Source organism: Myotis nattereri (assembly GCF_964212035.1).
Source record: "Myotis nattereri genome assembly, chromosome: 6".
NCBI lineage: Eukaryota > Metazoa > Chordata > Mammalia > Chiroptera > Vespertilionidae > Myotis > Myotis nattereri.
The window spans coordinates 55,627,265-55,653,053 of record NC_138081.1 but is presented as its reverse complement, the minus strand read 5'-3'; the positions used below and the strand labels follow the sequence as shown (position 1 = coordinate 55,653,053).

The 25,789-nt window shown below is 38.0% G+C and overlaps 1 protein-coding gene across 2 annotated transcripts; it reads left to right on the top strand.

Annotated features, from left to right (window-relative positions):
* CCNC (cyclin C) lies at window positions 1–25,307 on the top strand. 2 transcript variants are annotated; one of them, XM_081093649.1, is made up of 13 exons: window positions 1–162; window positions 6,169–6,275; window positions 7,111–7,195; window positions 7,348–7,417; window positions 11,754–11,805; window positions 12,713–12,768; window positions 16,208–16,243; window positions 16,887–16,978; window positions 17,600–17,667; window positions 21,281–21,360; window positions 22,540–22,658; window positions 23,447–23,541; window positions 24,084–25,307. In XM_081093649.1, exons 1-12 carry the CDS (start codon window positions 131–133, stop codon window positions 23,496–23,498), a joined length of 849 nt encoding a protein of 282 aa, XP_080949775.1. In that variant the 5' UTR covers window positions 1–130; the 3' UTR covers window positions 23,499–23,541; window positions 24,084–25,307. The 2 variants fall into 2 exon arrangements, with proteins under 2 accessions (XP_080949775.1, XP_080949774.1); XM_081093648.1 differs by lacking the exon at window positions 23,447–23,541.
* Window positions 25,308–25,789: the final 482 nt, after the last annotated feature.

Below are 25,789 nucleotides of genomic sequence, written 5' to 3'. Positions count from 1 at the left end.
GTCGCGGCGGGGCGGAGCGGAGCTGAGCCGATCCGATCGAGGAGCGCGGTTACCGGGCGTGCTGGGTCTATGGTCGCTCCGCGAGCCGCTCCGCCGGCTGGTGCTTTTTTATCAGGGCAAGCTGTGTTCCATGGCAGGGAACTTTTGGCAGAGCTCCCATTAGTAAGTGAGCTTCCGTCTTCTCGCTGGGGCTGGCTCTTGGGGGGGACGGTGATGACGGGGCCTACGACTCCCCTTGGCCTAGAATAGCCAGTGTCCCGAACGCCGCGGAATCTCCCGGCAGTCGGTGGCGGCCGGAAGCGGGATGCGTCTTTCTCTGGCAACTCCCCTCTCCCCTCCCTTGGCTGAGTTGGGGGGCGGGGGAGGGGGGGGGGCTAGATCTGTGAGCGGGAAGCGGGGGAAGGGGCCTCTGTCTCCGGGTCGGAGGTTGAGGATTCTTGGATTAGCTAGGCGCAGAGGGGCTGGGCTGGGCTGGCACAGGTAGGGGAGCGTGGCACAGTTCAGAACTGGGCGCTGGCTCTTCAGGACCTGGTGGGTCACCTTTTGCCTGGGATCTCGCCAATGGGTCGGTATCCTATCTCGTCTTTTGTCATCCACTTCCTGTCTTGAGTGGATTTAATGTTATTCCGAGAAGGAGTCGGGCTTGTTTCTTCTAATTAACCGCCTCCTGCCAGTATTTTATGTCTACATGGAGCTTTATGTTGGTAAGGTATAGGGCAGGTGCTCTCAACATTTATTTCATTAATCATCTGTGCCTGGTATTTTAAGAGTGTATTTATCAGTGACGTTGCCGATTTCCTTCACCTTTTTCATGAATAAATTTTTGTTTCTGTCAATGACCATGGAAGAGCTAGAGTAATATTAAAAACACTAGGGGCCCGGTGCACGAAATTCGTGCACTGGGTGTGTGTGTGGGGGGGAGTGTCCCTCAGCCCAGCCTGCCCCCTCTCACATACTGGGAGCCCTCAGGCGTTGACCCCCATCACCCTCCGATCGCCTGATCGGCCCCTTGCCCAGGCCTGAGGCCTCTGCCAGAGGTGTCAGGCTTGGACAGGGGACCCCCATCTCCCCCCGATCACTGGCTCTGGCCCCCGCTCAGGCCTGAGGCCTCTGGCCCAGGAATCAGGCCTGGGCAGGGGACCCCCATCTCCCTCTGATCGCTTACTCCACCCCCCCCCCCCAAGCCTGATGCCTCTGACCCAGGCTTCAGGCCTGGGCAAGGGGACCATCATATCCCCCCAATCCCCGGGTCTGCCCCACACCCAGGCCTGATGCCTCTGGCCCAGGCATCAGGCCTGGGCAGGGGATCCCCAGCTCCCCGCAGTTGCAGGCTCCGCCCCTGCCCAGGCCTAACGCCTCTGGCCTAGGCGTCCGGCCCGGGCAGCGGGGACCTGCAGCTGCAGCAGCCCCGCGATCGTGGGCTCCGCTTTAGGCCCAGGCAAGGGACCCCTAGCTCCTGGGACTGCCAGCTTCGACCGTGCCCAGCTCCCATCGCTGGCTCCACCCCTACTTCCTGCTATCACTGGCCAGGGCGGAAAAGGCACCTGATTCTCCAATCATGGCTGGGGGGCAGGGCAAAGGCGGCCCCAGGACCGCCTTTGCCCTGCCCCCCAGCTCTTAGCTCTCCCCTGGGTTTCCGATCACTGTCAGTGGCAGGGGGCTTCTTCCTGCTTTCCCTTTCGCCTCCCTGCATTGTGCCTGCATATTCAAATTAGCCGCCATCTTGTCAACAGTTAACTGCCAATCTTAGTTGGCAGTTAATTTGCATATAGCCCTGATTAGCCAATGAAAAGGGTATCGCCGTACACCAATTACCATTTTTCTCTTTTATTAGTGTAGATTTCCGCCTACATACATTTGTTTAAGCAGTCAGGAAGGTGGGTGATGGGGTTAATTGAACTTTGGCTAGACAAGTGAAAGATGAATACAACCCGATAAAGATGATATCTTAGTGTAAATACTCTCTAATGCCAAGAGAGCATTAGTAGTTGTAATTTAAATTTTGATTCTGTTTAAAGATTGGATTACAGTGTTCATTCTTTTTTTTTAGCCCTTTGCAGGAAAAAAGAAACAATGGGCATGGATGCCTGTTTTCAGAAAAGCAGATTTTCCTCTTGTTGTAAAGTGATTCTGTGGAGATGAAATGCTATAAAAGCTTTCCGTCTGATATTTTATTTTATACTGTTTCACTCAATGAAATATTTGTTTGGGCAAAATTAAAATACAGGAAATTTAGGTAGTGGAGAAGAGGTATTCTGAGAAACTGAAAGAAGGTGAGAGAATTGACAGCTGTTTGTCAGAATTTATAGGGATTTTTCAACTTAAAAAAATAATGTATTTGAGGGTTTTTGAGTTTTTTTTATTGTAGTTGATTTCTAACTTCATGCCATTGTGATCCAAAAAGATGCTTAGTATTATATCAATCTTCTTGAATTTGTATAGACTTGTTTTGTGCCCAAACATGTGGTCTGTCTGAGAACGTTTCATGTGCACTTGAGAAGAATGTATATTCTGTTGCTTTGGGGTGAAATGTTCTGTAAATATCGGTTAGATCTATCTGATCTAGTGTGTCATTAAGGCCTCTGTTTCCTTGTTAAGTTTTTGTTGGGAAGATCTATCCAATGATGTCAGTGGGGGTGTTAAAGTCCCCCACTATGACTATTGCTGTCAATCTCTCCCTGTATGTCCATCAAGAGTTTTTTAATGTACTTGGGTTCTCCTATATTGGGTGCATATATGTTTACAAGGGTTATATTTTCTTGTTGAATCATTCCCTTTAGTATTACGAAGTGGCCTTCTTTATCTCTTGTTTTGTGAAGTCTATTTTGTGATAAGAAACCCTTGCCAGTTTGGCTCAGTGGATAGAGCATTGGCCTCCAGACTGAAGCGTCCCGGGTTCCATTCCCGTCAAGGGCAGGTACCTTGGTTGCAGGGTTGCAGGCTCAATCACCAGGAACCATGCAGGAGGCAACCAATTGATGTGTCTCTCTCACATCCATGTGTCTCTCTCTGTCTCTCCCTCTCCTTTCTACTCTCTCTAAAAATGAATGGAAAAATATCCTTAAGTGAAAATTAACATAAAATAATAATAATAATAATAATAATTGTAATAGAATAGCAGGAAATTTTCTGAAAAATAATATCAAGGAGAGGGCATTTTCCATACTAGATTTTAATTATTTAATGTTATATGTTTTTAAATAGTATGGTATAAGGAGGAAAAAACAAAAATAGGAAATTATAAAGAAAATTCAAATATAATGATAAAATTATACATTAGGTAATATTTTGGTGACATTTGGATAACCATTTGACAAACATTTAGCTGGATCTCTATATCCTATACCAAAATAAATTCTGGATGGATCACAAATTTAAAGGAAAAAAAATGGGTAAATTTCAATATATATATAAGTGATTCAGATTACTGTATTACAAATAATTAAATATTGAGAGATCATGCTAAACTTTGGAAATATTTGCAGCATATTTGATAGACAAATGATTTATTGTCCATAATAAACAAACTTTAGATCAGAAGAATCTCCTAAACAAAACAGATGAATATCTCATTTTAAAAATGGCCATATTAGAATTATAATGTACAAAAGAAGAATTCTCTTTGACTAATAAAAACATAGAAAATGTTTAACTTAAGATGTATACTTAAATAGCCCAGCCAGTGTGAGTTAGTGGTTGAGCTTTAACCCATGCACCAGGAGGTTGCTGTTTCGATTCCCCTCAGGACACATGCCTGGTTGCAGGTTTGATCCCCAGTAGGGGCTCTTGCATGAGGCAGCAAGCAGATCGATGTTTCTTTCCTTTTTTTTTTTTTTAAATCTTCACCCAAGGATATTTTCCCATTGATTTTTAGAGAGAGTGGAAAGGAAGGAGAGATACAGAGAGAGAAACATCCATAGAAGAGAGACACATCATTTGGAAGATTGGCAATAACCCATATGGTTAAATACTTTAAGACATGCCCAGGTACTGTTCATAGGAAGGGAAATTGTTGTGACTTATGGAACTTACTAGGTGTACCAGTTAATAATGGCGGATTTTGTAATCAAAGAAAACACAATAATTTCAAGAGAAACATCAAAAGTGCTTTTATTCAAAGTAATGTCCATCGCTAGCTACACATTTCCCCATCTTTCAGGTAATTTGTGGATACCGCCCCAATAGAACTTTTCTTGTTTTGAGGCAAACCATTCAGAGACCCAATTTTCCACTTCTTCGTACGTTTTGAAGTGCTGCTCAGAAAGTGCACGTGCCATCGATTGGAACAAGTGGTAATCTGAAGGAGCAAGGTCTGGTGAATACAGCGGGTGGGTTAATACTTCCCAGACAAGATCTTTTAATGTGTCTTCACCTGGTTCTGAAGTGTGTGATGGTGCGTCATCATGAAACAAAGTTACTTTGCCGTGTCTTCTGGCCCATTCTAGTCGTTTCATGATCAAAGTGTGGTTAAAATTGATTATTTGTTGTCGGTAGCGATCAGTATTAATGGTTTCACCTGGTTTTAGAAGCTCATAATACACCACACCTTCCTGATCCCACCAAACGCAGAGCATTGTCTTCTTTCCGAAGAGATCTGGCCTTGCAGTTGATGTTGATGGTTGACCTTGATCAACCCATGTTTCTGTGCATTTGGGATTCTCAACATAAATCCACTTTTCATTGTCAGTCACAATTTGATGCAAAAAAGACTTTCTTTCGTGCTGTTGAAGCAACATTTTACTGATGACTTTTTAGTTTTCCATTTGTCTTTCGTTCAGTTGATGTGGCACCCATTTTCCTTCCTTTACCGTCTTTCCCATTGCTTGTAAATGATTGGAAATTGTTTGCTGAGCAACATTGAATCTTTCTGCAAGTTGTTTTTGAGTTTGACACACATCTTCAACCAATAATGCCTGTAATTGCTGGTCTTCAAACTTTTTCGGTTGACCTGGACGTTTTTTGTCTTTCACATCGAAATCATCACTTTTAAAGCGTTTAAACCAGCGTTCACAAGTATCTTGAGATGGAGCATGTTCACCATAAGCTTCCTGAAGTATATAACTTTTTCTTCAAAATAATGAATTAAAACTTTCCGCAAATGCTCTTTTTTTGGCATGAAATTCGACATTTTTAAGCATAAAAATATCTATGATGTTAACACCTTTAGCAAATTTGACATGAAGTTTTGAAGCTTGCTGTCAATACAACAAAATAGCATACATAGCAAATCACATATATATCAACATATGTGTAACTCCATCTATCAAAAAAAATCTGCATTATTAACCGGTACACCTAGTAAACTGACAATTTATATCAAAGTTACCAGCAAAACTGGCCCATCAGTTCTACTTCTATGAAATTATTTCAGATGCATTATTAATCAAATATATAAGGCTGAATTTCAAAGATATTCATTAAAGTATTACTTGCAATGGAGTGGGGAAAATAACCTACATGCCTATCAATAGGGATTAACTAAAAAATAATGATTCAATCCATAATGCTGTTCATCAGTTTAAAAGAATGCTGAATAATAAATTCAGTGACATTAAAATACTTCCAATACATACTGAGTGACAAAAGCAGGTTGCAGAATAGTATGTGGTTTTTTTTGGGGGGGGTGGGGGTCATGTCATTTTCATATCTGGTTAAAAATAGTAGACTTGACTAGGCAGGAGGAAGGAGGCTGTCAGTGAATACATTCTGAAGCAGCTTTTACATGTTTGGAATGGTTAGGTAGTAAAATTAAATACTCCAATTACCCATGAACAACTGATACAAGATATACTTCATCAAATTCAAGGCACCATCAGTTGGTGCCAAATATCTTCACCATTATTTTATGTATTACTAAGAAAGAATAAAAGTAGGGCCACTTATAAGGCTGAGGCCCCACTGATTGTAAGATGCATCTTTTTGTCAGAATCTTAGTATCAATGAAAATATAGTAAAACTAGTGACAGACTGAGAAGGAAGAGAGAAAATATAAAATATTTCAGGGCATATTTACTAGCAAAATAATTCTGTGTTGGGAGTTTCAAGAAATGTGGAAAATAATGTCTTTCAGGATTACGTGTACTTTGTATTTCTCAGAATGTTAATAACTTGTTTGATCCTATGACTTCGTTGATTTTTCTATAGCATGTTTATCTTTGCTTCTTCTAGTTTGCAATGGATTTTGGATGAACAAGATCTGTTGAAGGAACGCCAAAAGGACTTAAAGTTTCTTTCAGAAGAAGAATATTGGAAATTACAAATATTTTTTACAAATGGTAAAAACAATTTTTTAATTAGTTGAAATGGTACAGTTGATTACCTCTGAATTAAAATATTTTTGTGCAGTAATTTGTGATGAGCTGTTTTAGTCCCTACTTAATATTTTTATTTATACATGTAACCTTTTTACAACTCATACTCATTTATCTTTTTTTTACGTGATCTAAATAAAGTCGTTTTTGAATCTTAATGTCAGAAACATTCAAGACAGTTTCAAAGTGTTCCTTAATCTTTCTAAGCCTTTATGATGCATTATTAAACTCAATTTAAGATTGGCTAGAGCAGATTACTTTGAGGATAAATGATTCTTTGGATTGACATCCTGTATTGGGCATTCCTATCTTATAAGTTTGCTTTGGAGGGAAGGGGATTTAGAGGCAAAAGATTCTTGCTCTGCTATATGATAGCTTTGTCACATGATCTTTCTAACCTTTAGTTCACTCTTCTGCAAACCTACCTCTTGTTTTGAGGATTCATTATGGATTTGTAAGTAAACTTTATAAGTTGGTAGTTATAGTGAGTTTGATAGGTATTTAATCTTTTCTTTTTATATTCTAAAAATAATATTAGAGGCATTGAAATTCTTAGAAGGTAGAGGAGAAATTCCTATCATTCAACTTCTTTAATACAAGAATAGTGTTTGCTGTGGGGCAATTCAATTTTTTGTTTTTATTTATGCATTTCCATATATTTTTGTAAATTCTAGTATTAACTGTTATCCAAGTAGAGCTTTGTAGGATGTGTAGGTTTTTCCTCTATGTTAGAAATGAATATAGTTATGATTTAACCACATGGATACCAGAAAATACATTTAAAACTTTTTCTTTTTAGTTATCCAAGCATTAGGTGAACATCTTAAGTTAAGACAACAAGTTATTGCCACTGCTACAGTCTATTTCAAGAGATTCTATGCCAGGTAGGACTGCTTTATTTTGGAAATGTTATGCTTATTTGAGACTCTTGTATAAGTTTGATGAACCTTAGTATAGATGAATCATGTGTTTGCCATAGTTATCTTAATTTTTTTAGTGTTTTTTCTACATGTAACTTTGTTTTACTGTTTTTTAGGTATTCTCTGAAAAGTATAGATCCTGTATTAATGGCTCCTACATGTGTGTTTTTGGCATCCAAAGTAGAGGTATGAAATAATTTTCTATTTTTCATCAAGTATAGTCAATGTGTGTTGCCCCAGTTTTCACATTACCTATGTAAAAATAATAATAGATGGTGATTTATGCAAAATACTGAAATTTGTACCAAAATTAAAGAAATATACACATATCTGTATTTTATATATTCATTTAATAAACGATTATATAGCACTTACTGTGTACAATCAAGTGCTATTTTAAGTCCTTTTACAACTATAACTGACTTAATTTTCATAACAAAGAGATATATCCTATATAATAAAAGGGCAATATGCAAATTGACCCTAACAGCAGAATGACTGGGAATGACTGGTCTCTATGACACACATTGACCACCAGGGGGCAGACGCTCAACACAGGAGCTGCCTCTTGGTGGTCAGTGTGCTTCCACATGGGGAGCGCTGCTCAGCCAGAAGCTGGCTCATGGCTGGCCAGCACAGCAGCGGTGGCGGGAGCTTCTCCTGCCTCCGCGGCAGCGCTAAGGATGTCCAACAGGCCTAAGCTGTTGGATATTGGCCAAGGGCTCCTGAGCTGCCAGAGGGATGTCTGACTGCCAGTTTAGGCTTAACCCCCTGGGGAATGGGCCTATGCTATTAGTCGGACATCCCCCAAGGGCTTCCGGGCTGCCAGTGGGATGTCTGACTGCCAGCTTAGGCCTAGTCCCCCTGGGGAGCGGGCCTAAGCCAGCAGGTGGACATCCCCCAAGGGGTCCCAGCCTGCAAAGAGGGCACAGACCAGGATGAAGGACCCCTACCCTCCCTCCGTGCATGGATTTTCATGCACTGGGCCTCTAGTCTATAATAATAAAAGGGTAATATGCTAATTAGACTGGATCTTCCGGATGTCATTCCAGACGTCCTTCCTGACGAAGCTGGGGCAAGGGGAAATCAGCCTGGGTCCCGGGTGCCTGCGGCAGCCGTAGGAGGGAAGCCCAGGTCCTGGGTACCAGAGGGAAGCCGGTGCCAGCAGCCAGGGGAAGGAAGGCCTACTCTACATCGGGCCTCTAGTAGATATATAAATGAGGAAATTGAATGCAGAGAGGTTAAGAAATTTGCCTAAGATCATGGAGCTGGTAAACAGCAAAGCTAATATTTGAACCCTGGGAGTCTAGCTCATAAATCCCATGCACTTAACTGCTTTGCTGTACTGCCTCTAAGACATTTATTGTTTGGCACTAAGTAGTATTCCATAAGTGCCACAAGTTCTTACTATAACTGGGCAGTATCCTTCTTCATTTGCTTTCTATGTCCTACTGTATTCCCTTCCTGCCTCCTAATGATTGGCTTCTCACCAACCCATAGGGAAAGAAAGCTAGGGGAAGGCAGGGATTGGGGGTGGTTCTAGCTACGTAGATTCTAATGAGGAATCATTTTGGCAGTGAGAGTAGAGAAATTAGGTGAGGGAGAGAGAAGAGACATGAAAATTTGCACCTGAAACCAAATCTTTGGCCACCTTATTTCCCTTTTCAGTATTTTTAAGAGAGCTCAGGTAAAATCCAGACAATAGTAGCAGACATTGACTGGTTTACATAATAATCTATGCAGTCTTTAGCATTATGAAACTTTTGTGTTATGTTTCTATTTTTAGCTCACAGCTTTAGAATAGTAATTGTATTCTTGAATATTGAATGTAATTTTAACCAAGTAAGTTTACATTCTTTTTGATACTCATTTTGAATTTTATTTTAGCCATTATTTAGGATTGTTGATGATATCTTTCCTGCATATTACCTAAAATAATGAGAGTTGACTCTATTAGAAATTATATTAAGACAAGCTTTCTAGAGGTTTAAGGTTTTCTAATTGTAAGTGATAGTTGAAGGAGGCAGGACCAGCTTTGTTGTTGTTAAGTTTTTCAATGGAAGACAAAATGTTTATAAAAAGCCCGTATTGTGGGGTGATTTTCCCAAGTATTTCATGTAATTTTATGTATTGGAAGCACAATCAGTATGGGAACCTAGACAAAATTTTATAAACTTCTCTTAATTTGTCTTGTTTCTTTATATTTTTTTGTTATATGATTTTCTAAGTAGAATCCTATTTTACAATTTATTGAAAGTTTTTGCCTTAAGAATTTTGCATAGCCCAGCTAGTGTGGCTCAGTGGTTGAGCCTCAACTTATGAACCAGAAGGTTAAGGTTCAATTCCTGGTCAGGGCATATGCCCTGGTTTTGGGCTCAGTGTCAGTAGGGGGCATGCAGAAGGCAACCGATTGATGATTCTCTCTCATCATTGATGTTGTTATCTCTCCCTCTCCCTTCCTTTCTAAAATCAAATGTGTGTGTGTGTGTGTGTGTGTGTGTGTGTAATTATTTTTATCCAAAAAATAATAAAAAATTATTCCTAAAATAATGTATCTTCATATTTGGTTATAGCTTTATTTTTTTTCATCTTTATGACCAAATCTTTCTTTGTTTTGTCCAGTTGTGTGGAAATTAAATGTGAATGGTACTTGAGGAGATGTCTCAGGTGTTTACTTTTTAATCTTAGTTATTATAGTTTAAGGTTTAAATGTGAATATAGATATATACATACATACATGCCCCACTGCCCTCCCTTGTCCAAGGATAAGGATGTAAGTTGAAGGTATTTGAATAGACTAGATTTAGTTTAGTTTCTTTGTTCGCTAAGGAACCAGTTCTTAATTTTTGTTTTAAAATGAAATGAAGCCCTAACCAGTTTGGCTAAGTGGATAGAGCAGACTGAAGGGTCCCAGGTTCGACTCCACTCAAGGGCATGTACCTTGGTTGCGGGTACATCCCCAGTAGGGGGTGTGAAGAAGGCAGCCGATCGATGTTTCTCTCTCATAGATGTTTCTAACTCTCTATCCCTCTCCCTTCCTCTCTGTAAAAAACTCAAGAAAATATATATTTATTAAAAAAATAAATTGAGCCGAATCGGTTTGGCTCAGTGGATAGAGCGTCGGCCTGCGGACTCAAGGGTCCCGGGTTCGATTCCGGTCGGGGGCATGTGCCTTGGTTGCGGGCACATCCTCACTGGGAGACGTGCAGGAGGCGGCTGGTCGATGTTTCTCTCTCATCGATGTTTCTGGCTCTCTATCCCTCTCCCTTCTTCTCTGTGGAAAGTCAATAAAATATATTTAAAAAAATAAAAATAAAGAAATAAATTGAAATGAAGGCTTTAGTAATTTTTTTAAAATATATTTTAGTCATCTTATTAGGTTGATTACATTAAATGAGGCAATATATGTAAGGTGGATCACCTCGTAAATTTTAGTCATTTTTAGAATGGTGGTATATTAAGCTCAAAGAAGAAATGGGAACTGACATTGGAAGTCTTATACTATATCATTCTTCTCTTGCTGTTTCAAAAAGAATAATTGTGTGGTCTTTTGAGTTCTTTTGGTGATATTAAAGTTTATTTTCTTCAGAAATTCAACTTCTTTATTATTAAATGGCATGAAATATCTGTTAGTCCAGGTCCAGTTGAATAAGAACAACACTTAATATTCTTGCTATTAAGGGCAGAAGCTAAAAAATCTCCTTGGAAGCTAATTTGAGTGCCGAAAACTATCATGTCCCTGGTTTCTAATCTGGTATCTTTCAGTGATGTTAAATTAAAATTATTTAAACACTTAAATTGAAGCAATTTTAAGGAAAGGTAATACATTTAGAGATTTAAGTACATCATACTTCAAGTAGGTAGAAGATGAATAGACAATATAAATATGAGGGGAGCCCTGGCCGATTTAGTTCAGTGGTTAGAGCGTTACCCTTGGACTAAAGGGTTGCAGGTTCAATTCCAGTGAAGGTCACATACCGCAGTTGTAGGCTCCATCCCCGGTCCTGGTTGGGATGCCTGCCAATGGCAACCAATTGATGTGTCTCTCTCACATCAATGCTTCTCACATGTTTTTCTCTTTGTCTCCTCCCTCCCTTCCAATCTCTCTGAAAATCAATGTAAAAAATATCTTTAGGTGAGGATTAAAAATAAATAGATAAAATATAAACAAGGAGGAAACATAGGAAATATTCTGTTTTGAATAGATCTCAAATACCCTTGAGTTCATTGGCTTTCTATGTACCTGATCTTTTTTTTTTTTATTGCTTAAAGTAATACAAAGGGTATTACATATGTGTCCATTTTTTTCCCCCCGCCCTAGACAGTCCCCTCGCCTCCCCTATCCCCCAGTGTCTTATGTCCATTGGTTATGCTTATATGCATGCATACAAGTCCTTTGGTTGATCTCTTACCCCCCTACCTCCTGTCCCCCAACCCTCCCTTCCCACTGCAGTTTGACATTCTGTTTCAGGCAGCTCTGCCTCTGTATGTACCTGATCTTGACCACTTTTTTTTTCTCTAGGAATTTGGAGTTGTCTCAAATACAAGACTGACTGCTGCTGCTACTTCTGTATGTAAGTGCAAAAAGTATATCCTGCTTTAAGGATATAATTCTTAGGAGAGCTCCGTAGGGCATGGATGTTTTTCAGTTTATAAGACCTGTGACAGATTATTTGGGTTAATTAAATCTCCTGAGGTCACTGACCTTCTTGGCTATTATACTTGACAAAAAATAAAGTTAAGCCCGGCTGGAGTGGTTCAGTTGGTTGAGCATTGTCCCATGCACCAAAAGGTAGCTGGTTCGATTCCCGGTCAGGGGCGAGATCAGGCCGGCGCAGGGGAGCAAGCAGTTAGGGGGTGATCAGGCCAGCAAGGGAGAGCAGTTGGGGGTGATCAGGCTGGCAGGGGAGGGCAGTTGGGGGCAATCATGACACTTGCTCCCCAGCGCTGGCCTGATCTTGCCCCTAACTGCTTGCTCCCCTGCGCCAACCTGATCTTACCCCTAACTGCTTGCTCCCCTGCCAGCCTGATTGCCCCTAACCACCTCTGCCTCGGCCCCCACCACCGTGGCTTTGTCTGGAAGGAAGTCGGGTGTCCGGTCGACCCGGTCTAATTAGCATATTACTCTTTTATTAGTATAGATATTTTTTTTGAACAGATTCCTTCTAAGCTAAATGACCACATGGAAGTTTTGGCTTAAGAATATTGAATAAAAAAGTTATTCCTTAAAAAAAAAGTATCTTTTCATATTTGGTTATAGCATTATTTAATTGAGGCTCTGTAATTGTAATATGGATGGGGGCCTGGGACTTCCTGCCACTCATTTTGCTCACCTAAAAGCAAGAAAATCTGGGTTTCTAAGTGTCTCCAAGCTCCCTACTAAAAATGATGAAGCCCTACCTTAAATACTATACAAAATGTTAAAGAAATTTGGGGTTAAGTCACTTTCTCATTTACTGTTTTGTTTTTTGTTTTCTCCAGTAAAAACTAGATTTTCATATGCCTTTCCAAAGGAATTTCCTTATAGGATGAACCATGTAAGTATATTGTATCAAGTAAAACTATTTGTCAAAGTTACATATAAACTAGCTCCATTTTACATTAGAATAAACTGAATAGTCTCCTAGAAATGGCAGTTCCAAATATTACAATATAGACTTTAATTCTAAATGAAAGCTAAATTGTTTCTATTATTTTTAAAAATACTTCATAGCAATGGTTATAAACCTTGGGTGTCTATTAAATCACTTTGGGAACCTAATAATACTGATGTCAGGACCTCTCTAGACCAACTAAATGAAGATTTTCAGTCTTAAGGTCTGGGGACTGGTATTCCTAAAAGCTCCCAGGTGATGCCAATGTGCAGTTGGAGCTACTATGGAATAGTATGAAAATCATATTTGAAATTTTACATTATGTTAGAAGATAAATCTCTATTGGCATTCATATAGGTATGTTGTTTTCCACCTTGCAAGGGGTTTCTTCATTCCGTTTAACTTGTATTTATTTTGTTTCTTTTTTTAAAATTAAATCTTTATTGTTCAGATTATTACAGTTGTTCCTCTTTTTTCCCCCCATAGCTCCCTTCCACCCAGTTCCCACTCCACCCTCCGCCCTTACCCCCGCACCCCCGTCCTCATCCATAGGTGTACGATTTTTGTCCAGTCTCTTCCCGCACCCCCCAGTACCCCTGAGAATTATCAGTCCACTCCCTTTTTATGCCCTGATTCTATTATATTCACCAGTTTATTCAGTTCATCAGATTTTCTGTTCACTTGATTTTTAGATTCACTTGTTGATAGATATGTATTTGTTGTTCATAATTTTTATCTTTACCTTTTTCTTCTTCATTTTCTTAAAGAATACCTTTCACCATTTCATATAATACTGGTTTGGTGGTGATGAACTCCTTTAGCTTTTTCTTCTCTGTGAAGCTCTTTATCTGACCTTCAATTCTACATGATGGCTTTGCTGGGTAGAGTAATCTTGGTTGTAGGGTATTGGCATTCATCACTCTGAATATTTCTTGCCACTCCCTTCTGGCCTGCATAGTTTCTGTTGAGAAGTCAGCTGACAATCGTATGGGTACTTCCTTATAGGTAACTAACTGTTTTTCTCTTGCTGCTTTTAAGATTCTCTCTTTGTCTTTTGCTCTTGGCATTTTAATTATGATGTGTCTTGGTGTGGTCCTCTTTGGATTCCTTTTGTTTGGGGTTCTCTGCACTTCCTGGACTTGTAAGTCTGTTTCTTTCACCAGGTAGGGGAAGTTTTCTGTCATTATTTCTTCAAATAGGTTTTCAATATCTTGCACTCTCTCTTCTTCTGGCAACCCCATAATTCGGATGTTGGTACGCTTGAAGTTGTCCCAGAGGCTCCTTACACTATCTTCATATTTTTGGATTCTTTTTTCTTTTTGTTTTTCCAGTTGGGTGATTTTGCTTCTTCGTATTTCAAATCTTTGACTTGATTCTTGGGATCCTCTTGTCTGCTGTTGGATCTCTGTATATTATTCTTTATTTCAGTCAGTGTATGCTTAATTTCTAGTTGGTCCTTTTTCATATTCTCCAGGGTCTCACTAGATTTCTTTAGGATCTCACTAAATTTACCGGCAGTTTCTAGAAAATTCTTGAAAAACTTTATAACCGTGGTTTTGAACGCTATAGCCAGTAGTTTGCTTTCCTCCATTTCTGTCATTTTGAACCTGTTTGTCTCCACATTTTAGCTGCTTCCCTGTGTTGATAGAGTGGCTTTGTGTGCTAGGTGTCCTATAGGGCCCAGTGGCTCAGCTTCCCCAATTACCTGAGGTGGACACTCTTGGTGCACCCCTTTGTGGGCTTTGTGCACAGTCTTGTTGTAGTTAAACCTTGATTGTTGTTGGTATCACTGGGAGGAATTGACCTCCAGGCCAATTGGCTGTGAGAATCAGCTGTGTCTGCAGTGGGAGAACTTTTGTGCTGGAGACACCCCTCCGGGGCAAGACTTGCTTCAGTGGGTCTTTGGTGCTCACTGAGTCAGCCCCCTGAGTGTGTCCCTTATGGATCTGAGGAGTTGTAATCTGGATGGTCCCCCTCTGACCACTGGGTACACTGGCTCTTGGATCTCTAAGGAAGTGTTAATTTAGCCTCTGCCTGAGGCTACCCAGCAGGAGCTACAGAGAAATCTGCAGATTCCTCTTCTTTGTTTGGGGTTTGGAGGTGCCCAGATGAGGCCCAGCTGTGAAGCAGTGCAAGCTGCTGTGGGGCCTTGGGCCTTCTTTTGGATGTTTGGGTCTCTCTGACCCAGCTGCAGTTTGTTAGGTAATTTTAGATTGCAAAGGGCCAGGGCATTCATATGCAAAAGCCTCTGCACACAGCTTGGATGGGGCAGGGTCTCAGGGAATCAACAGGGCGGAGCAAACAGCTATGGCTGATCCTTAGCCCTGCCCTAAGAGGCCCTGGGTCTCTGTCCCTCAGTAAATGTTGTAAGCACCTCTGAGAGAAAGCCGCCCTCAAGTTCCACCTGATGCCAGACAATCCAGTTTCTCCCCTTATAAGTCTGGGTCCCCAGAGACTCGCCCAGAACTGTAGTTCAGAGCAGTTGGGAGGCTGTGTCTCCCTACTGATTAAAAAAGACAACCGTGCCGAAACCGGTTTGGCTCAGTGGATAGAGCGTCGACCTGCGGACTGAAAGGTCCCAGGTTCGATTCTGGTCAAGGGCATGTACCTGGGTTGCGGGCACATCCCCAGTGGGGGGTGTGCAGGAGGCGGCTGATCAGTGTTTCTAACTCTCTATCTCTCTCCCTTCCTCTCTGTTAAAAAATCAATAAAATATATTTTTTAAAAAAAAAGAAAAAAAAAAAAAGAAAAGACAACCGTGTCCTCAGTTGCCAGCCCTTTCCACCTGCGCCTCCGTACCTCTGCACTTTACTTCTGCACTTTACTTCTGCACCTCTTCTTAGTCTCAGTGTGCTTTTCTCTTTCCTTCTAGTTGTAGAATTTCCACTCAGCCAGCCTTCCTGGGGTTCTGGATGATGTCCGTTTTGTCTTTTAGTTGTAGTTTTGAAGTGGTTGTGCGAGGCAGCAATTTCAGGTGTTTACCTATGCCGCCATCTTGGTTTTCTTTTGTTTCATTTTTTAGTATTCTTTCCTTGTATTGATTTATAATATAATAAGAATAACATTTAAGATAATTCCATTTTGTATATTGTAAAACCTAAAGTTTATACTGGATATTTTAAATAAAAATAAGTAATAAGAATGTTCATGAGGCTGGGTTTCTTTAGGGATTAAAATCCTTTATAATCATAATTGTATGCCTTATGTAGTAATCATTTTATTGCATAAGTTAATTCTAATATGAGTTACTATGTTTATGTTCTTGATTTAAAAGTTTTTAGTAAAAATCTGTGATAAATTACTATGCCTATAAATCGTTGTTAGATTAAGTAGATTCATCTAATTTTATTTCATGTTGACATTGATAATCTTTTTTAAACAGATATTAGAATGTGAATTCTATCTTTTAGAACTAATGGTAAGTATATTTCTTCCTTGTGATTAATAGAATAAAACTTATTTAGTGAAGTTAGAAATTTTTTAAAGAAATATTTGTAGGGAGGTGCATTTTAAAACTAAGTGATGTGATACATGATGGTGAAATCATAGTACCTAGTAGCAACATCACCTGTATCCTCTTAAATAATTTGTAAAGCCTACTTAGGATGGGAATATTTTTCTGTTCTATAGTAACTATAATAAAAGGATTACAAGCAAACCAATCAGGACATTAAACCACTGTCAATTATTTGCACAATTTGTGTATGTTTGTGGTGTTATTTAAAGATAGATATGTCTTTGGCAGAATTCTCCTCCAGGTGGGAATTACAGATTTATAGGCTAATAAGAGGTTTCAGTGTGTTGCAGATGTGACACTTTGAGTCTCTAAGGGATTGGATGCTGACTGACTGCCAACCGATTTGCCAAGGTATATTCCAGAGAGAGCACTGCCTTCTCTATTATAATAGTTTAGGGCTGCCATACTGGTTTCTTAAGACAATAAGAGGGAAGCAAGCATGAGTTAGAGAAATACATAATTATAAATCAGTAGGGTAATGATAAGTTTTTTGTGTTGTAATAAATCTGTTTTTATACATACACATTTTTCAAACTGTTTCTAGGATTGTTGCTTGATAGTGTATCATCCTTATAGACCTTTGCTCCAGTATGTGCAGGACATGGGCCAAGAAGACATGTTGCTTCCCCTTGCATGGTAATTAGAACAGAAGTTATTCATAGTATAACTTGTTATTAGCTAAGAAGATTGATGACTAAATATTAAGTTTAGTATTTTTAAAGTAATTAAAGTAGTGCCCCAAGATATTTTATGTTGAAAAAATATATACTTACTGAATTTTAATAACTATATTGGTACAAATGATAAAAATCTTTAAATTATATATTTGATGAATATTTTCATTAAAATTTGATTATTATGAAAAACGCTGTTGATATAAAAAGTCAATTTATCTTTAAAATTATCAGACTACTTTCTGGTGGTATTCAGTGTACATATTCATTGTATGATTTCTGGTTTCCTATATGATATTCTAATTTTTGGAAAATTAGAAGAAAATCTTTAAAATTTACTGTGAGGTTTTAAATTTTAAAATATATTTAGCTATCATTTTATTCATTAAAATATGCTTATTTATTGAATCATTCATGTATCCATCTTTTTCCCATGATATTTTCACCTTTATATCTGTGCTTCGGTAATATAAAAGAGAAATAATGTGTACAAAGATGGTAAATACAGCCCTTTCTGGAGGGAAATGTATAATCATATGAGGTAGTTCTGCTTTCAGTAATAATATGGTTTACATTTCTATAGGAGGATAGTGAATGATACCTACAGAACGGATCTTTGCCTACTGTATCCTCCTTTCATGATAGCTTTAGGTATGTAAGTGTGATTTATCTTTATTAGTTTAATTGTTATAAATCTATTTAGGTCATCCTAAAAGAAATTTCACACTATAGTACTTTTTTTTATATTTCATGAAGTAATAGACTAATCCTTGCATGTGAGTTTTCTTTTCTTTTCTTTTTTTTTTTTTTTAAATATATTTCATTTATTTTTTACAGAGAGGAAGGGAGAGGGATAGAGAGTTAGAAACATCGATGAGAGAAACACTGATCAGCTGCCTCCTGCACACTCCCCACTGGGGATGTGCCCGCAACCAAGGTACATGCCCTTGACCGGAATCGAACCTGGGACCCTTGAGTCCGAAGGCCGACACTCTATCTATCCACTGAGCCAAACCGGTTAGGGCGAGTTTTCAATAATATGAACTAAACTGTCACAAATCAGGATTATTGTCCCCCTTCACCCTCCTTTTTTTTGTTTTTTTGTTATTTTTGGTTTTTTTAATCATTTAAAATAATTTTAACCAGTGTTTAGGGGGGAAAGTTCAGAATAAAGTCCTCAGAAGTTGAGTAAAGGAGACTCTGTGGTCCTTAACACCTTTTTGGAGGGATAAGTTTGCTACCATTCTATTATCTGTGGAAGGCAGTACTGGGTTAGAACACAGTCTTTGGAGTCAGATGACCCTAGGTTTAAACTTTACTTCCTTTATAGTTGTGGAAAAATTATCTAACTTTTCTTAGTTTGTTTTCTAAATTGTAAAATGTGGGGATACTAACAGCTCCATACAGACTTGTTGTAAGAATTAAATGAGATACCTTATAGAACACCAAATATTGTCTGCCTTATATTAGGCACTTATTACTTTTTGTTCCAGTTCTTTTCTCTGTTGATAGCCATGATTCTATCCACTTGATCACTTCCCCCATTCTTTAACAGTCCAGACTTACTGTTTTCTCTTTTTTCAATTATTCCTTTAATGTTAATGTTTCTTATCCTTCTCATATCAGGGGTGGCATATACGTTATACTTATATATGTTGAAGTTTAATTTCACAAAATTTATTTAAAATAACAATTAATGACAAAAATAACCTGTTAATTATAAGCAAATTTTGCTTTAAAGCATTTTAGAATTAACGGGATATTAATTTTGACAAATGACATAGGGACCTGAAATTTTGTCCATTAAATCCAAAGTTCGTTAAATCAAGGGCTCACTGTATTGGTAATTAGTACCTTTCTTTAGTAATTTCATACCCATAATTTCTTTTTGTTCAGGTTACCACAATAGTCTATTTCCTGACCAATTGGCCTCCAGCATCCCTGTTCTTAGGGAGACAGTCATTCTCCTCCACACTTGAACTTGGCTACTAGTTCTCAACCAGAGATAATTTTGTTCTTCAGGGGATGTTTGGCAATGGTTTTGGTTGTTACAGCTGTGCTGAGATGCCACTGGCATTGGTGGGTAGAAGCCAGGGATATTGTCAGTCTCAGAATTGTCCAGCCCACAATGTCAATGGTGCCAAGATAGAGAAACTCTGATGTAGAATTTTACCCCAATGAAAACCTTTTTTTTTCCAATGAAAACTTTTAAGTGCTTCTCCCAATTTTTGGATAAAATATACAACTTCTTTTGACCATTTATATGCATGCCATTTTCTGCTCCCACTCTCACCTATTTTTAAGACTTGGCTCAGATTTCACCTTTAGCCATACTGTCCCCCCACTATCCCTCCCTATATCATCTCATGCTGGGTTCAGTGTACTCTGCAAATACCCTTATGATGTTTTCCACTGTGTTTTAGTTACCTGTTATAATTTCAGTCTTTAAGCTTCTCAACTCCTCCTGGATCTAAGTCCTTTATATAGCTCCATTTGACTTGGTGCAACCACTGCAACCGTTTACAGTTAAGTCACTGATTGCCTAGAATATCATCCTTAGCAAAGTCGTATGTGTAAGCACATCAGGGAACATAAGTCTTAACAAGCTAGGGTGGAATCCAAATAACCAAGCTGCTCAGTAGGAATTACATTGGGCACAATTATGATGTAGCTTGTTATCTTTGAAATTTTTACTATCTTTGTTAGTTGTATATCTGTTCTATATATATAAAAGCCTAAGCAACTGAACGACCTGTTGACCGGTTACTATGACACACACTGACCACCAGGGGACAGACACTCAATGCAGGAGCTGCCCCCTGGTGGTCAGTGCACTCCCACAGCCAACCTCCCGTGGCCCCTCCCCCCAGCCAGCTAACCTCCTGTGGCCGCAATCGCCGGCCCATGCACGAATTCATGCACCAGGCCTCTAGTAATGTATAGAAGTATATACAATGCATTATATATTTTTTCTAAGATCTATTTTATTACAACACTCAATTCTGTACTAATGTGCCCAGTTTTCACCTAATTTGATATACTAGTAACTTTAAAAAGTAGTTCTGGTTGGGTGGTTCAGTTGGTTGGAGCATCCTCCCATGCAAGGTTCAATTTCTGGCCAGGGCACATACCTAGATTGCTGGTTCAACAGTCAGGGTGCACACAGGAGGCAGTTGGTTGATGTTTCTCTCACACCTGTCTCCCTCCATTCCTTCATCTTTCTAAAACCAATAAACATATCCTCATGTGACAATAAAAAAAAAAGGCAGAGGCTGAGGCTAGTTTGGCTCAGTGGATAGAGCGTTGGCCTGGGGACTGGAAGGTCCCAGGTTCTATTCCAGTCAAGGGCATGTACCTGGGTTGCGGGCACATCCCCAGTAGATGTGCAGGAGGCAGCTGATCGATGCTTCTCTCTCATCGATGTTTCTAACTCTCTATCTCTCTCCCTTCCTCTCTGTAAAAAATCAATAAAATATATTTTTTTAAAAAAAAGGCAGAGTCAACAAACACTACTTTTAGTTGAAATATCAAAACATGGTCCATATTGTTGAAATTTATCAGTATATTGCTTGGCTGAGATTTTTGTTTTGTTTTATTTATTTATTTACTTACCTCCTCACCCGAGGATATGTTTATTGATTTTAGAGAGAGAGGAAGGAAGGGGGGAGAGAGAGAAACATGAATGTGAGAGAGAAACATCAATTGGACTGGGGGTTGAACCCACATCTAGGTATGAACCCTGACCAGGAATCAAACCTTCCACCTTTGGTGTATGGCAAGCACGTCAAACTCACGGCTGGTGGGCCACATGCCTCGTTAACCCTAACCTGCCACGGGATGACACTCCAACCTGTGTGAGCCACCTGGCCAAGCATTTTCTTTCTTTTTTTTTAATCACACTGACTTCTGATTATGTTGTATACTACTTTGTATCATTGTTCAGAGATAATTTCTCTGCTTTAATTTCCTCATTGAATTTTTCTCTCTCTAACATGCCCTGACTCTCAAGGCAACTGCACCATGCCACACTGAGGAGCTGGAAATGTCAAGAACCTTAATATGGTCTAATAATTTTTTCTGTCTGTATGAGGTTAAATTGATGGCATGGTCAGTGGTAACTATTATATGAATCTATGCAATTTTCTAAAAGAATATTGGAAAATATACATGAAAAATGTAAGAGAAAATTTTACCTTTAGTTCTGAGTCCACACATTGTATGTTTCTAGTTAAACGTGGGCCTTTGTCTCTTATTTTCTTTCCAGCTTGCCTACATGTAGCCTGTGTTGTACAGCAGAAAGATGCCAGACAGTGGTTTGCTGAGCTTTCTGTGGATATGGAGAAGGTATTCTTTAAAATTCCCTTAGTGCAGTGGTTCTCAACCTTCCTAATGCCGCGACCCTTTAATACAGTTCCTCATGTTGTGGTGACCCCCAACCATAAAATTATTTTCATTGCTACTTAATAACTGTAATTTTGCTACTGTTATGAATCGTAATGTATATATCTGATATACAGGATGTATTTTCATTGTTACAAATTGAACATAATTAAAGCATAGTGATTAATCACAAAAACAATATGTAATTATATATGTGTTTTCCGATGTTCTTAGGCGACCCCTGTGAAAGGGTCGTTTGACCCCCAAAGGGGTCGTGACCCACAGGTTGAGAACCACTGCCGTAGTGGAATATAAACTTGAACATTTTAAAGTTAATGTCATATTTACTAAAGTCTTAAGGCTCAGGTCAGGCTAAAAAGTTTTTGGTAAAAAATAAAAAAGAAGAAACATGTTTAGCAAGAAGACTAAGGTTCTCTTTCTCTTTTCATTTTAGGCTTAAGCAGAATGGTAAACTTTTAGTTTGATTAGTTGAAGAGCAGCCTCTAATTTTCAGGATTATTTTAAAAGCTACCTAGTGACCACTAAATGGTGCTATAAACTTCTAGGACACAGGCTATCTTCTGGCAAAGCGGTTTTTGCCCTTTTTTCTATCTTTCCTGCTGAAATGTTAATAGCATTCAAATTAATCCAAGGTTAGGTCTACCCAGGTGAGAAAGAAAGAGCTAATTTGGAAACTGGATATACAAATTTATAACTGCCAATTTTTTAGCACCTTAACTTGTTTACTATAGTTAATAGAATCAAAACAATATCTTTTTGCACTACTTTCCATTAAATTGTTTGAAACTACTGTATAGTGGTAAACTTCATGATTTAGACTTCTATTTCTAGTACCTCACTGTTTTCTTTTGGTTTAGATATCAGCAGATGGAAGGAAACTAACTGCAGAGAGATGGATAAGGATGGACAGGGGCATACATGTTAACAGATGAGAGGCTAGAAGGAAAAGCCAAAATAGCAGACACAAATACTACTTTCACATTTATCAGGATTGTCTTGCTTGAATACTTAAGGACAGACATTGTCTTTTCACTGTTTCTGAGGCATGCTGGATGTGTATTCTTTATATACTAGATGTTGCTTTACATTGTCACTGAGAACTTTTTAAATATTTTCTTCTAGATTTTGGAAATAATCAGGGTTATTTTAAAATTATATGAACAGTGGAAGAATTTTGATGAGAGAAAAGAGATGGCAACTATTCTTAGCAAGATGCCAAAACCAAAACCTCCTCCAAACAGGTACTTTGTAAACTTTAATTATAGATTCCATTTAATTATATATTTCATATATATTATCACATTTTTTCATAGATTACATTGGGGGTTTTTTTCCTTAAAATTTCTTCCAAAACTTCACAATACATACTAATTTTTTTTTAAATTTCTGACTTGATAGATTAAGAATGTCTCGTTTTAAAATATTAATTGGATCATCTGTTAGTTACTTCCTAATGCAATGGCAGGTCTATTACAGGTATCCCTCAACATATGGCTAGATACTATACATAAATTTAAGGACAAAATTAGGCCAGTTTATCAGAGATTCAGAGATAAAAAATTCTGTAGTACTCCAATGTCAGTGTGACTCTGTGTCATCTTTTTTATTTTATTTTTCCCCGATACTGGCTGTTATCCTGTTTTATGAATTAGATTATTGATCTGATATTGTAAAGATAAAAAATTTTAGCTTTTGAGTGCCCCAAATGACACCCAATAAACATAATCTTATTAAATATGAATCACTTATGCTCAGGGGGCTTTTGTTGTTGTTTTAATAGGATCTGTTCATTTAGTTTAGTGGTTCTTCGCTTTCACTGTACATCAGATCATTGGGGTAGGAATCAAGGTCAGAAGGGATTAAACAAATAGTGCCCATCCTAATTAACTTATATTTAAGTTATCAAACATTGAGATAGATTTGTAGGTCTGATAAGTTAATGTCACTGTTGGGAAAAAATAAATACTTATACAAGGAGCTGTTTTAAGGCAGTCATTCAAACAGCTACCTTTGGATGCATTTTTTGCAGAAGTTCCCTGAGTGATTCTCCACTAGTGGCAGGGCCTGAAGCTGCAAGATGATGATGGACAAGATAAGGCAATAATCCTATTGCCACAGATACTGGTATTTTCAGTTTTAGTTATTTTTATTTTGAATATTCAGCATTTTCCTGGAAATTACCATATTTTTATTTATAAAGGTTTGCTGTGTTTACATATGATTTTAGTATGCCTTTGGATAGTAATTTTTTGGGTGGAGAATACTTCTTGATTTTCATAGTTGTTTAGTAGAAATAAGATTTTATATGTAAGATTTAATTTTATAGGAAATTTGTTCAGAAGCTCTAATCTATATGTTGAGTGATACCTGTAATGACAATGAAATCCCATACCCTAATTTAAATTTTTTGAGTGTATATGGACACTAACTTCCAGAATGCTTGTTATGTATGAGGGCACTAAGTTATATAAGAATAAAAATTTAAAACCAAATGTTAGTCTTCTGGATTTAATTTTTCCACATCTGTGTCTTACAGTTGGGAATGTATTTGTTTTGTAAGTTTGTACTACAGAATAAATAATGTTAAAATTATTAGTAGGCTTATCCGGGTGTTGAAAATGAATCTTTTAATTGGTATAAAATCTCTTTCTTCCCCACTTGAACAGTGAAGGAGAGCAGGGTCCAAATGGAAGTCAGAATTCTAGCTACAGCCAATCTTAAAACATTCCGAAGAATTCCGTAGTGGACCAGTTGGAAATAAACCATTGGACAGATTTCAGTAATGTCTTCAATGGAACACAAATGAACATGAATAGCTTGTTTCTGTCAAGCATATTGGGAAGTGATTTTATTTTTGCAAAATAAGGTTTTCCTTACCTAATTTGATTCTAGTACATAATTGATTAAAGGCTCTTGATTTTTTAAAGTTTGGAAAGGTTCTAAGGGGACCTACAGACAGACATTTCAAAATTAATAGCTTTTGCTTAGTATAATTTTTCTTAATTTGGATAATAATTGTAGTTTTTTATTAAGCCAGGAAACATGAAGCATAATTTGTTTAAAATTCTCTTTGGTCATTGAAGGACCAAAAAAGGACATAAAAAGTGAACTATATGAGGGGTTTTCTCCCTCCTTAACTTAAACTTTAAAACTGTATTTAAGGAATCAAATCTTACAAAATCCTGGAAGATTTTGGTAATGATATTGATAATTTCAGGGAAATTAATCAAGTACCTATTGATTTTAAAGTGTATTTTATTCAGTAGTTTTAGTATCTTGCCATGGAAGATACTAGCCCAGCCTCGCAGAAAAGTGCAATATGTATAGCATACTTTGACATTTTAAAAATTTTATTAATTCTGTAACCATTTTGAAATGCTGGGCAAACTTTTTTTAAAAACCTACATGAAGTTATTTGCATTTGACTCAGTTTAATCAGACATTTAGAAAGCTAATTGGATAAAACATAAAATGGTTGAAATTTGATAACATTTTAATGTTAATTTTTACTCTACTGTGAAAAGTTTTTTATATGACATACACACTCTAGTTTATTTTTATGTCTTAGCCTGGATTTACAAATTTATTACAGGTATCCTGAGCCAGGAACACAATCAGGTTTCAGGCCAGTTTGATACTGGCTATTCTTAATTCTCACATGAGCGTAGGATTTAAGACTAAATGTTATGTCAGTGGGACTGTGCTGTCTGTGGAACTTAATAAATTAATCATTTTCTTCAGACTTGAAGGGGAGAGATAAAATTTAGAGTCATAGGATATTGATGTACAATTTAAGGATTAAAAAATTTTATGAATCAATTGTGAACAATGAAATTACATGTTGATTTCGTAGTATAAAACTGCAAAAATAAAAGTACGTTCTCCAGCTATATTGACCAGTGTCTTGAATATTTATCTTTTTAAATCTGCCTTATGTTGTTTTCTGAGAAGAGTGCTTCTTCTTTAGACAAGTATTAAAGCCTCCTATAGTTAATCAAGTGGGTAATTTCAAAAGGTTTAAAATTAAGGCTAAATATTAATCACTTGTGTTAAGGGGGCTTTTGTTGTTGTGAAGAGTAGCAGAGAATCTGGAAAGGGAGATTATGTATAAAGTCAGTATCAGCAACAAATAAAGGTCTCATGGGCAGGATAAGACAGATAAAAGAAAAAAAGCTTTTCTCAGGTCTGAAGGAACTAAGATTGGGCTTGTGTTGGAAGAGTGGAGTGATTATATGTCATAATCATTGACTTACCCAGATGGGTCCAAAGAGGCACAGATGGAAGAAAGCACAAATATTTTACCACTAGCACACTAACAAGTGTAAGGCATTGCTAAGGAATATACTCATGCTAGTGGTTAAGTTTAAATATA

Bases quoted from the DNA above. Each gene is read 5' to 3' on its own strand.
- CCNC (XM_081093648.1), top strand. From the start codon at position 131: ATGGCAGGGAACTTTTGGCAGAGCTCCCATTA. The intron at 163-6,168 runs GTAAGTGAGCTT...TGCTTCTTCTAG, and splicing joins TTTTGGCAGAGCTCCCATTA to TTTGCAATGGATTTTGGATG. The intron at 7,196-7,347 runs GTAGGACTGCTT...ACTGTTTTTTAG, and splicing joins TTCAAGAGATTCTATGCCAG to GTATTCTCTGAAAAGTATAG.